General features: G+C 41.1%; 1 protein-coding gene across 1 annotated transcript; it reads left to right on the forward strand.

Annotated features, from left to right (window-relative positions):
* The first annotated feature begins 2,855 nt into the window (after positions 1-2,855).
* Positions 2,856-13,734, forward strand: tp53inp1 (tumor protein p53 inducible nuclear protein 1). The gene is given in 5 exon segments (XM_061674754.1): positions 2,856-3,069; positions 5,612-5,816; positions 5,818-5,926; positions 9,527-10,013; positions 10,396-13,734. Coding segments are annotated over 4 exon segments (831 nt in total). The 5' UTR covers positions 2,856-3,069; positions 5,612-5,801; the 3' UTR covers positions 10,616-13,734.
* Positions 13,735-14,099: the final 365 nt, after the last annotated feature.

The raw sequence follows: 14,099 nt of genomic DNA on the forward strand, positions 1-14,099 counted from the left end.
GAAATGCACTTCGCGCAAAGTTTTGGAAGGTTCTAGTAGCGCTGCAGCCGATGTAACGCAGAGGCCATCAAGGACCTTCTTATCATTGTGGTGATGTCATTTGTTGTCCAGGTGTGACATGCTTGCATGCAAATGGAAAAACGGCAGGTCAGGCAAACAGGTCTTATCTCGCATGTGTGTTTTTCCAATCCTGATTTATGGTTTTGTTTTGGTCTGGCTGATTCGAGTCAAGACATACGGAAATCCAGGACAGCGAGTCAACTAGGTTGGGCTAACTCCATCCATCTATTTTCTTCTCCGCTTATCCTCACGAGGGTCGCGGGCTGCTGGAGCCTATCCCAGCTATCTTCGGGCGAGAGGCGGGGTACACCCTGAACCGGTCGCCAGCCAATCGCAGGGCACATAGAGACAAACAACCATTCGCACTCACATTCACACCTATGGGCAGTTTAGAGTTTTCAATCAACCTACCACGCAGGTTTTTGGGATGTGGGAGGAAACCGGAGTGCCCGGAGAAAACCCACCCAGGCACGGGGAGAACATGAAAACTCCACACAGGCGGGGTGATTTGAATCCCGGTCCCCAGAACTGTGAGGCAGATTTGCTAACCAGTTGGTCACCGTGCCGGCTGAGCTAACTCCATTTTCGTTACTTTCAAGATAAGTGCAGAAATGAAAAAAGAAAAGGGGATATCTTTCAGATGAATACTGGTCAAAATGAAGGTTTTGTTTTAATTTCGATCTACAGTATAGGGGGTCGTACGTTATTGCACTCATCACTTTTCTTGACTCGTCACTGCAGCACTGGGCCATCATCACAAGTGAGGTCCAGTACTTTAGCTTGGGTGCCAGTGCATTAGGATGTAAGTATAAGTGAATGTTAAGTATCATTGATGGATGTTTGGACTAAGACCACTATTGCACTTAACGTTTTTTTTCCTTTTCTTTCCGGCAACCTTGATGATATAGACTGTAATCCAACCTATGCAACTGGACGGCAGTAGCTCATCAAAATCACAATAATTATATTTGGCAAAGCGCCAAAATAACTTTAAAGCGCTCTCCTGAAGAAATACAAAACAAACAACAACAATTGAATTAGCCCAGGCTCCATTTATTGTTTTGTTTTAGTCTATCTGAAATCCGGAAAGCGGGGACACTGAATCATGAGAAAGAAAAAAAGAAAAAAACGAGTATGATAATTGAGCCACTGAAAACTAGAGTGGGCTAACTACATTTTTGTCATTTTTAAGTTACAAAATAAATAGAGAACAGGCATATCTTTCAGATGAATACTGAGCTTAAGCAGGCATTCCAGTGCATCTGCATGTAAGTATAAGTGAATGTTACTTATCATCTTTCTGTAAATATTGATATTTGCCGGAATGTAAGCCACTATTGCGCTAAACCTTTTTTTCTGATCCCAGTTGGCTTCTTTTCTTTCACGCAACCTAGTTGATATAGTGAGCGCGATCCAACCTATGTAACAGACGATGATGATGATGATGTACCTAATTGTGGATAAAAGTGGCATTATGGCTCATCAAAACCATTCAATTTGGCAAAATCATATTTGAGGAAAAGAAACATTTATGTTTAAAAAAAAAACAAGTATCCAGAAGAAGTAATCACTGCCATGTAGATCACTAACATTTTATCGCAGCCATGAAACTTTAAATCACTTTCCTAGTTCTCAGTGGCTCAATTTATTGTTGATTTGAGTCAAGACACACATAAAACGAGGACACTGAGTTATGTGACTGAAAGCCACCAATTAGGTACAATAATTAACCGCTAAAGTTGAGTACCCCTAAGGTCTTACAATTAAGAATCTGACCAAATTTCTGAAAATTCGCCTCTGATATCACATAAAATATCTGTCTTTAAAGGATTAAGAGTGGTTCACTTTGTACAATGTACATTTTAAAAGTTTAGTTCTTCTGATGTTATAAAATTTGCAATATGAGCAAAATTATTAGCAATATATCACAATAAATTGCATAAAATGTCCTGACGAAGAGTGGTTAACTTCTGTTTTTTAACACCTGTTTGACAATTTTAAAGGATTTTTTAATATATATATCTATGATTTTGCCCTCATTCTGGTAATATTCCAACTTTTTTATCAATAATATACAATTAAAATTTTGTGAGATAATTACTATTCTGGAAAGTTTTTTCTAAAAGAAATCTGGATTTATTTCAAGAAAAAATACAACTTTATTGTCATACTATTATTTTTTAAATTTAAGAAAAAAAAAAACTATCTCAGAAAAAAAGTCACTTTAACTTTAAAAAAATAAATTGGTTTGCTCATTTTAATTAATTTTTTTAAATGTGTGGTGTTCATTCATCCGTAAAAACATTAAAGTTACCATTATTAAACATCATAAAATAAAGAGAAAACTAATATTTTTCCATGATTACCTATGTGGAAAAAAAAAAACTAAACCTGAACAAATAGCCAAGTTGCCTAGATAACGTCAAGAAAAGTAAATTACTTAATTGTTGCTCTTTGGAAGAACTCATTTACTGTTTGCTTAAAAAAAGAAAATGCGCTGTTGGGTTAAATGTAAAATAAATGAAAGTTCCTGCTATTAAACATCATAAACAAAAAAACAATAATAACAAATATTTTTAGTTTTTTTAAATTTATTTTCTTATTATTTAAAAATGCCAAAATGTTACAAAACACAACCAGAGCCGGATAAGAGCTCGTCGGTGCGTTGTCTAGTCATGTCCTTCAGCGAGCGCGGTCACGTGTGATAGTGACAGTCAGTACCGCGCCCCGCGATTGGTCGAGACGCTGTTGTGTCCCCGCCTCTCTATTGACGTCAAGCCGATCAGCTGTTGGGGAGGCCTCGACGCACAACAATAACAAAAGGAGCAGTCGGGGAGAAAGAAGAAACAACAGCCGATGTTAATGTCCTAACGTTACCCTTTTTGTACTTTATTTCTTCTGCGAAGAAAACGTCGAGTTTTTCATTTTTTGAAAAAGACATACATCTACCTCGCGTTCGAGGTATTTTTTGTTTTTGTTTGTTTTTTTACGTCGTCGGCTGAGCTGCAGGTGGGTTCTTTGTTGTCTTCAAACACACTCCCGACTTAGATTATTGTGTGCACTTTCGCCATATTTTTATTTTATTCTCTACACTTAATAATGTGTAGTTATCGGACGTTTATTACGGGTTTCCGGTCGATTTGACGCCGCTGTGGTCACGTCGTTGTACATTTTTTTCGGTGCTTTCGATTGTGTTGATGCATGATGATAACATTGTTTTCAGACAGACGTTGGTTGGTCCTGCCCCAGCCGTGTCGAATAACACCCCCCCCCCCCTTTCCTTTCTCCTCCTCGTCTTCCCCGCCTTGCTGCGAACGAGCTAAACCGTCTTACACAAACAGGCTTCGCGACCCCCCACTTTTAAGAATAATCACTGAAACCTCAAAACAAGCAAGCCGATAAATTGACCAAGCGACCTGTGTGAGGACTTGACAAGAACATCCTTAAAATCGGTTGGCTACAAAAGTAACACGGTAGTTTGCCAATTTTAACCACATTTTCCAATGGAATCCGGCGGTGTTCTACATACCAATCAACTGTTTTGTCAACTCAAGTAATGCAAGTTGGTTTAAATCAGATGCTCTCGAATTGACATCTGAAACTATCTACGAGGCCACCAAGCGAGCAGCCTGATTGTGTCGTGTTTGTTGGGGACTTGTTTGCTCGCCCTGTGATGTTGACTGTGGAGGAGGTGCAGCAGATTATCAGCACTCGTGTTGTTGTTCATGGTGAGGGTGTCTCAATTAGTCCTTCGTTCTCCCCCCATCGTCCAAACATGTTCACATAGATACAAAGTTAATTCGACTGCGCCAGAAAAAGGACTTTTATGTCGACAGTGAAATATACGAGTCAGACGAGGAGGTCCTAAACGCAGCACAACCGCAGTGAACCCGTTGTGCGTTCATGTGCTGGCGAACAAATCAAATATTTGATAAGTATGGATTCCGTTCCAGGAAATCAAAGCAGGTTCTGGTCCAAAATGTGGCAAGGAACTGTGAGGGAGGAGGGGCGCTCTTCTACCTTTATGAACAAAGGCCTTCTGACGATTAACAATCACATCGATGCGCTCTTTTCGATTCGGGCAAACAAAGAACGTATGTACCGTGAACGTCACGCGAGTTCTGTAACGACAGACGATTTGAACCTTCGCGGAAGTACACGAAAAGTTGCACATACAAACTCAAGTCACGATGTGTTATTCACACGAAGGTGGGCTACAATATGGCAACTTAGGAGCAGAAAAACACCTTTCCCCGGAACAGTGGCTAGCTACCAAGCTTAAATAAGCTTCGGGAGTGTTAGGAGCCCAACTCGATGCACTTTTGTGTTGGCGTATTCGTACAAAACTGAGGGCGACGCCGACACGTCTTTTGGCAGCGAGGGGACTGTTTAGTTTTTGATAACCATTGAAACGGTCAACAATGCCGATAAATATGTCTTTTTTTTTTTTGCTATTTTGAAAGTTGAGGACTATCATGGCTTTGCTTTGGTCGAGTGGTCCTAAACTCATCACAGCTCATATTAACCAATTCGGCAAGTCGCGGGTAGTTTAGGTACTGCTAAATAAATCAGACATTTGATTTGACAAGTCCAAAGTGTTGTTATGGCTTAAAATAAACCAAATAACTTGAAGAGTTCCTGCGGCGCTTTGTCCTCCAGTGTGACGACCTACTGTGAAGAGAGGTCAGCTCTTCTCTGCTGCTGTGTGTGTGTTTTCTATCTACTGCTGGTGAATGAAACGGCGTCTTTTTTGTCCGCTTAGCAACTGAAAGCATTGCAGCTGCGGACAGGAGGTTAATCCTTAATGTTTACAACACCAGTGTGCGAGAATTTGAGGTTAGAATAAACCCGGGTTTGTTGCGGGGATAAGATCCTGACCCACTGTAGGTGCAAATCTGCAGTAGATACTATTTAAAAGCACCTTTTAGAGAGAGTTTTACCCATCCTCTGACACCCTTTAAACCTATTAAAACACACCTTTTAAAGTACAGTATTTCTGAGAGCCTGTTGTCACTCTCGCTGTGACAAAATGGGAGACTATTGTATAATATCAGCGAGGAAACGAAAAGACCCTCACATGTCCGGTTTTCAAAATAAGAGGCGAGGCGTGCTTGCTTCAAGTGTTTTCTCATCACTCCCAGGTGAATTTTACTATAAAACACACACACAAACGAGAATTGAGCATTGTATATACAACCAATGTTATTCAGTCTAACGAAAGGTTGGTAGCTTAATGCTAATACAATACCAACTGGATAGAGACATGTTAACGGGAACTAGCGTTGATGTTATGTAATTCTAGACTTTTAAACAATGGCTACTTTACACACACAGAACAGGGCCAAATACAAACACAGCGTGCAACAGTACTTAGAAACACATCATCTTTCTTTTCTGTGTTGTTTATTTCGTGGCACTACACTGAAGGCATGCAACTCTAAATTCGGACTTGCCTACATTCTATAAAAAGTGGGATTGTTTAAAAAGGCACAATATGAAGTGCGATATAGTGAAGGAACACTGTTATTGACATTTTCTGTCTATCTTTCAGGTCTCCTGGTCGTTCTCTCTCCCCGAATTCGCGCCGCAGTCTAACCATGTGCAGCCCCCTGACTCTCCGATGAGCCGCGACCACACGCCCTTGATGCACTTTAGCGCCCCGCCAGAACGCCTGCCCGCCCGCAGCTGATGACCGAAGTGCCTCGCCACCCCTCCACGAGTCACGCCCGTGCCCCAGCAGGATGTTCCAGAGGTTCAGCCAACGCCCTGTTCGGTGACGACGCCTCCGCGACACCGGAGCCGAGCCGACGCCACCGCCACGACGGGGAGGAAGATGAGGAAGACTGGATCCTAGTCAATTTCTTGGGTGGGTCTCGCCATTGATAATGCTCAAACCTGTCCGACTAGCAACCGACTTTCGTTTGTTCTTTAATGTGGCATTTTCTTAAAATTTGTTAATTAAAATGTATTTGTTTTTTATATTACTGAAAGAAACAATTTTTATATACATTTTATTTTTTCAATGTATTTGAAAGATGGTGAAATAATTATAAGTGAATTGTACCTTAAAAGTTTTAAACTTTTTTTTTTTTAACCAAATGTATTAAATGATTTGGCCCATCTGTCCATTGTAAAGTTTAACACACACATTTTCCCAATTATTAATAAATAATAGAATTTATTAAATAGCAATAACAAATGTGAATGAATTATTTTAGTAACATATTTAATTGTAGAAAAAGTAATTTTATGTATTTTACATACTTTACATAAATGCATACATGACATGCATAATGCAATTTACTGTAAAACGCCATCTTGCATGAATTCCCAAACTTCGCTTCATTCAAATTGGTATCATACCAAATATTGCTATCAGATACCGTTGCACACTATCAACAACACAACACCGCCCCAAAATCATGTCATCTCTAATTTTATATGCAAAAAAAAAATTGCAAATTTATTATGCTGTCCTTGCGCCAGCCGTGCAAATCAAAGTGTTGCGCGCACGCCAACCCCCCGACCATAAATTAAAGCCTTTAATACTTTACAAAAGCAAATGCCTGTTTCGTCATTTTACCCAAACGTCTTAGAGCCAGGAGTGATGCAATAAATAAAACAATCACATGATTAACGCCGTTTAAGCGGATATTAATCTGCACAGATTTACCTCCATGGCTCATGAGCATCTTTCTGCAACGTTGCATTACATCATTTCAGTTGAGCAAAACAAGCTGAGCAAAACAAGCCTACTCAAATGTATCTAATCTTACTTTTTTGTCAGTCATTCTCTTACAAAAACATCCAGACTTTCAATATAGGCGATACAAAAATGCCGAAAAATAACAAACTGGGGACAAATCAATAGTATCAATTAAAAAAAAAAAAAAAAAAACATGAAATTGACCACCTTTGGACATACGGGTTTTGACCCGTCAGACGATATATTATAACAAGTGAGGTGAGAGTGGCGGTCACACAAGGCAACAAGTCGCGCAAACTTTCTGGGACCGTCTGAGGTCCCAAAATAGGACCCAGTCAAAACAGACAAATATCCCTGACCCGTTGTGGCACGAGTCGAGCCGGTTCAGATTCCACAAGCGTGTGAATATTTTTTGGGAGGAGGGGGTGGCGCGGGGCAGTGAGTCATTAGGTGAAAGTGCGGACCACCTCGCTTGACTTTTTGTTTTCAGAAAAGAGCGCTTCAGAAGGGAAAAATATGCCCCCATCTATGTTTTTTCTAATGGTGTCAAAAGCTAAGTATGGTGTAAATACAGATATTTTTGGATTAGATGTTATTCACCGGCGTATCTAATGAAAAACAGGTGGGTGTGGGAACACGCTTTGTCGGAGGTCAGAATTTGGAATTTAAGAGGTGTGGTTAGAATTGAAATTGGGTTCAGGTTAGGGTTTTAGTGGTTCATGTTTGGGATTAAGGGTTGAAGTTAGGATCAGGGATTTTGAGTGTAGGGTTATGTGTTGGGCATTAGGGTTAGGGATTTAAAGGTAGGGGGAAGGTTTGGGAATTAAGCAACCGCGATTGGGTTACTATTGGAGATGGTCATGTAATTTGCTGGTGTACCTGATGAAACGTCTTGTGGGCAAAGACGTGGGTGTGGCACATGCCGCCAAACAGGAAGTAAACAAACAGTCAGCAGTGTTTCCAAGGTAGTTGCATCATCACTCTGGTCACCTGACTGACGGGCTGTTTGTTATTAGGCGGAAAAAGAAAATTCTGGAAGGTGAAGTCGATAAACTGAAATATTTGATATGTGGTTCGTTAAGAAGAAAAAGTCTGAATAGTTATTTTGAGCGTCCAGCCAGCTGAGCTCTAAACTTCCTGTCTGGGTGAGTCACTGGAGGCAGACGCTGTGTGTGTGTGTGTGTGTGTGTGTGTGTGCGTGTGTGTGCGCGCGCGCATGTTCGTGCGCTCGCGCTTTTCAGAGTGCAAAAATAATGACAGTGGTGGGATGTGTTTGTAAAGCTGCTATTAGTGAGCCTGTGGTCAGGTTTGGTCACGTGAGGTTTTGGCTGGTCATAATTAGGGGTAGTGGCGGGGGGGACATGAACACAGCGCCACCTGTTGCTACATACAAGTCACTGCACTTTTAGGCGTATTGAATTCACTTGGATAAAAAAATACTCCTGTTTTTCTGAGTAATTATTTTGAAGGCTTTGTTTTTGTGAATATTTTTTTCTGACGATTTTTTCCCCACATGCTTTTCTGACGATTTTTTCCCACCTGTATTTCTGACTATATTTTTCTGTTTTTCTGACAAATTTTTTTTCCACCTGTTTTTCTGACAAATTTTTTTCGAAGTTATCGGGACACATCGAACTCACGCGAGAACCTGCGAACTGCAAGTGACTCTTTGCGGATTACTAATGGTGGATTACTGCCTTTTCGGGCCGGGATTGTGGTACATACGCCGGCGAAGCCGATTCCCGCGCCTCAGTTGCACACCATGCGGGTCCAGTATTTTCATCAGTCTCCTGATCGTCTCTTGAGTCACCACGTGCCCAGCCTGAATGCATTTTAAATGCATCATATTGTATCCATGGAGCATACCATATCTGTCCAACTGATTCTGGACAAACATTGCTGTATCTAGCAGATCTGAATGGGCTTTCCTCCTGAACAAACGCAAAGTCCGCAGGTGCCTGCGTAATGTCGACAAACTAATAACAATACCATCTATGTGACTCAAAGGCAGGAGTATCTCCCAGTGTCTTAAACCCACATAAAATTACATTTTATCAAACTAAATAAGCCAGTCATGTTGCTTACTACAGAGTCCGCAAAGAGTCACTTGCAGTTTTCAGGTTCTCGCGTGAGTTCAATGTGTCCCGATAACTCAGAAAAAATTTGTCAGAAAAACGGAAAAGATTAGTCCGAAAAACAGGTGGGAAAAAAATTGTCAGTAAAACAGAAAAAAATACTCAGAAAAACAGGAAAACAAATATTTTAAAAAAATAAAGCCCTCCTTTTAATCCAAGTGAATGCAATATGCTTCCGTATTCTTCAGGTAATTGTAAGAAGTGTACTTGAAAATCAAATGGGATTATTGCAAGACATACGGAAGCATCATGAGTTACTTAATGACAATTAGCCCTTAGGTTGGATGTCAGTTAAATAATTAGACATTTAGTAAATTTTAAATGCCATAAGGGAAATTCCAATTTTATCAAATAATCTGACATGTCGATGATTAAATGCAAATTTCTTTCAATAAATACAAAATAATTAGATGAATGATGATAGTTTAAAATTGTATCAAATAAAGGGAAGGCTATCAAATCTAAATAGATGCAATGTCATTCAATAAATGGAAATGTCATAAGATAAACATTACAGTAAAATTATTTTAAATTCCAATAAATGCACAGTTTCGCAGCCTTGAATTTGACATTTGTGGGTTGAAATGTATCAAACTAAGCGGAGGGGTCGTTCTTGTGTCGTCAGCTGACAGCTGCTCCGGTCAGCGCGTCGACGGCCTCTCCGGCTCCGTCGTCGGCCGGGGGGCCGACGAGGACGAGGAAGACGATGAGGACCTGGTGATGATCCCGTCCCCCATGGCCAGCCCCCCAGTCCGCTACGCTTCCTGCACTTCCCTCAACTCCACGGCCGACACAGACCCGGATGGGTGCGCCGAAGACGACGAGGGGGAGGAAGAGGAGGCGGGCGACTTCCTGCATCTGGACGCCTCATCTCTGGAGGAGAGCTGGTTCGTCACCCCACCGCCGTGTTTCACCGGCCGCGGGGTCCAATCCGTCCTGGTGGAGACCAGTCCTCTGGAGAACCTGCTGATAGAACATCCCAGCATGTCGGTCTACGCCCACCACAGCCCCCCCAGGCTCAACCCTAACCCCTTGCAGCGCTCCCTGGACCTGGAACTGGCCGCTGCCCCCAAGGAGAAAGGCAGGCGCTCTCTAGACGGCGTACGTCACAGGTAAAGATCTCAACTCAGTTTATGGGTTGGGGGTTCGGTGTTCAGGTCGGGAATTCAGATATTGGAGTTTGGATTAGGGATGTAGGGGGTGTGGTTAGATTACAATTAGAGATTTAGGCGGTATGGATCGAGGGTTAGAGATCAGGGATTTTGGCCGCAGTGTTAGGGTTTAGACTTAGGGTGTGGGTTAGTGTTTAAATGTTCAGGGGTTATAGTTGCTGTAGGTGTTCAGGGTTTCAGTTAGCGATTTAGCGGTTCGGGTTAAGGTTTAGGGGTTAGGGAGGTGTTTATTTGAGTAAATCCGCTTGATATTTTTGCAAAGAAGAATTTTCCACAATGTGAGCGGTATCGTCCTCATACGTTGTCGCCGTCTCCCTCCCAGGCCAGACGTGTCGTCAGTGCAGCGCCGCGCGGGCCTTCACCAGTCGGCGTGCTACGCGGCGGCGCTGTCTGCCCGCGCCGGCCTCCTGCCTCAGCGCCCGGGCCTCGCCGGCCAGCCGCTGTTATCGCGCAACGCGCTGCGCCGCCTCAACCTGCTGCACCCGCCCAAGTCGGGCGCTACACACCTGCACCAGCCCAGCCAGCGCCACCTTAACTTCTGAGGGCCCCGCCATCGCCTTGGCGTCACACAGCAAGAACCAGCAGCACGCCCCCGGCCGCCATTTCAACACCCAAAACGTCTGATTGGGTAAATAAGCAACGTAGGAGGCCATTTTGTGTGTCCTCTCCTTCATTGACTCTTCTTCCTAACATGTCGACTCAGCGCTGTAGGTCACTTTACTCAGAGACAGGCTCACTTTGCCCCGGCGCGCCGTGAGGACATCATCACTCGGCAACCAATTAGATGACTTGAAAACCCCTCGTCACATTTGAGCAACCGGGAGGCGGTGTTCGAGTTACTGTATGTTTGGGGGGGGTCTTTTAATCACTGTCAATATAGCATTTTGACTTTTTCCATTTAATTCTCTCATGTAAAATGTACTACTGTTCCCCATGCCATTCGCAAATTCACCTTATTTTCAGTTTTCATGCTCAAGCCAAAGCCCTGTCTAATATAAAAGTATTGCTTGGGCACCATCTTGTGGCATCTTGGTGCCAATGAACTGTGTTACAGCAAGTTAAGTTTCATGCTGTGCTTTAGCACCATCTTGTGGCATTTTAGGGCCAGGGAACTATGTTGAGTGAGTTTCGGAGCTTCATGTAATGCGCTGTATTCCCAGTATTGAAACTTCCAAAGTTGTTAACCTGCTGCGATTAGCAAAATTCTGCAATAGACGCCCCCACCTAAAAATTGCTAATTGCTTATAGAGGCTATAAGATGGTGGCAGAGCATTACTTTTCTATTAGACATTGCTTTGGCCTAAACACAAAAATTCAATAGGTGTAAATTGGGTCACCTGAAAAACATAGTTGCCGGAACACTGCATTTCTGCTAATGAAAGTTGTTAGGATGTAGCTAAAAAAAAAAAAAAAGAAGCATTTTTTTTTCAAATTTGTGATTTGGGCTAATGAGACTCTTTAAGAAGTTAGTGCGGCTAAAAAGAAAACTGGACAGAGCCACTGCCATCCTGAAAAATGGCAAACTTGTCCACCTGTCCCTCTCAGACAGCCACTGCGGCTTTACGCATTCCGATGATTAGATATGTGGCGACGTCAGCGTGACAGAAACCGTTGCTTTCCACACAAATGGGGCATGGCCAGCGAGTCTCTCACACAGGTTAAAAAAAAAAGATGGCCAGCGCACTTTGCTGTACTTCATCTGCCGTAAGATTACAGTTGTAACCTTTTAAATGCTTTCGTGTTATGTGGGGTCTTTTAGTTTTATTTTTTTATGTTTTGCGTACAAGGCTTTAATTCTAACTCGAACCCTGCTTGAAGGTGTTACGTATCCTCACAACCTTAACTCAAATCAGTGTCAATAAATAACTGATTGTTCTTATTGTAAAGGAATATTCACTCCAGCGGATCGAGAGGGGATCATTTGAGGTGTAAAAAATGTGGTCCTGCCTCTGATATTTTGTCATTTTCACATTTTCTTCAACATAAAAAGTGGAGGTAAAAAAAAATAAATGGGTTAGATGTCACTAAACATGCCTTGTTTAACAGTAGCTTTACGATGAATAGAAATGTAAGAGAAAAAAAATGTATTTAAAAAAAAAAAAAGTCCAAAATATTTTTTTGAAAAGTGAAAAACAGATTACATATCAGTATGATGACATTAGTGCGTGTGTTTGCATCAGTCGTGGTGGTAGATTTGTTAGTCGGGCAGCGGGGAGAATTAAAAAGAAAAAGAAAAGAAAATGGAAAGAAACATTTTATTTTTCTGATGTTTTTTTGTTCTGAAATGAATCTGCAGTCCCACTTCTCAGGGTCACAACCAATCACTTTTTACACGGAAAATGCAGATTTACTTTATGGCTGATGAATTCTTTTTTAATTATTATTATTTTTTTGTGATACATTTTGTGTTGGTCCCTGGACTGTTGATTAAGACTAGTTTTCTTATCGTTATATTATCATAGTTAGGCTCTTGGTATAACTAAACCAAAAAAAAAGGTAGCGGTGGTCTTTAATCTTTTAGTATGATATTAAGCTGATGTTTGTAAAAGTTTTGTTGTTGGGCTTGGCGCTCTTAACAAGATGATGAAAAATCGACATTTTGAGTAATGGTCAAAATTGCCCGGTTTGTTCATGGAGTAAACTGTGTGTCAATTATTTTATTTTATTATGATTTTTTTTTTAAACTTGTAATTTTAGACGATATCATGGATTTGGGCAGAAATTGACTTCCTTACCATATGGAGTGTATACTAACTATATCCTGCCTGTATGTACTCATGTTGTATTTATGATTATTTCCCTAAAATTAACAGTTAAGGGCACATTGGTTGACAAAGAAATAACAAATCAGGACTTCTGTGTCATTTTAAAGCGCCGACAAAGGAATCCCGATGAACTTTCTCTGGTGCATTTGGAAGTTTTTCATCATTTCTTGAATGTCTTGCTAATGCTCAGCAATCTTTTTTGTTTGTTTGTTTTGTCATTTCTGTGACAGAAGGGATTGCAGGTTATTGTTTCGATCATTCTGTCGTCATGTAAACTAACAGGGATTTGTTGTATTTCTTCTTTTTTTTTTTTTTTTTTAAATGTTCAATGCCTTGAAAAATTGTGCATCATCACGTGCCTTCCGGGTTGAGATGTTCTTAGGACAATGCATCGATGAAGAACTTGGACTTTTTTTTCCTGTCTTTGTTTTGGAACATTCTACAAGAAAACAAATGACCCGAACGGATGTCAACTATGCACCACACTCTTTTTCGCCCTTTTTCTAAAGACTCAAAAGCAAGCAGACAGAATCATGTAGCAAAACCTCCAGTTGTTTGTTTTATTCATAAGTGTGAAAAATAATATGTGGCATTTTTACTTGTATTTTTTTTTTTCCACCGAGTGTTACACGTTTTTGTTTTCTTGTGTAGTTTACTGGAATAATACCGCACTTTGCCAAAAGAAAAAAAAACATGAAACATAAAAATGGTGTAAGATTTGTAGGGTTAAGTTTTTTTTTTTTTTAATCTACATATCTCTTATGTATTTTGTATATGTACGACTGTTCAATTCACTTTGCTTGGAAATCTGTTGTGTGGGGGGGGTCGTTCGTCTTTTTTCAAACTGTAGTAGTTCATACGTGTGATCTCTTACTAGTCGCAAAATAAATGTTTTCATACACACGTTGCTCATTGAAGTTCAGGGTGTACCCCGCCTCCTGCTCGATGATAGCTGGGTTAGGCTCCAGCACTCCCGCAACCCGAGTGAGGAGAAGCGGCTCAGAAAATGGATGGATGTTTGTAAGCGGTTCGGAAGATGAATGGATGAATGTCACACTTTAAATGTTTGCCATCATCAAACAAATTTAAATATTACAACACAAGTAAACACAAAATGCAGTTTTAATTTTTTTTTTTTTTATTAACGGAGAAACAAAATTTCAAATCCAAACCTACACGGCCCTGTGTGAAAACTTGATTACCCCCCGCCCCTGCCCCCTTCCCTGTTAAAACATAACTGGTTTATCATACCTGAGTTCCA

Source organism: Phycodurus eques, chromosome 4, assembly GCF_024500275.1.
Source record: "Phycodurus eques isolate BA_2022a chromosome 4, UOR_Pequ_1.1, whole genome shotgun sequence".
Taxonomy (NCBI): Eukaryota; Metazoa; Chordata; class Actinopteri; order Syngnathiformes; family Syngnathidae; genus Phycodurus; species Phycodurus eques.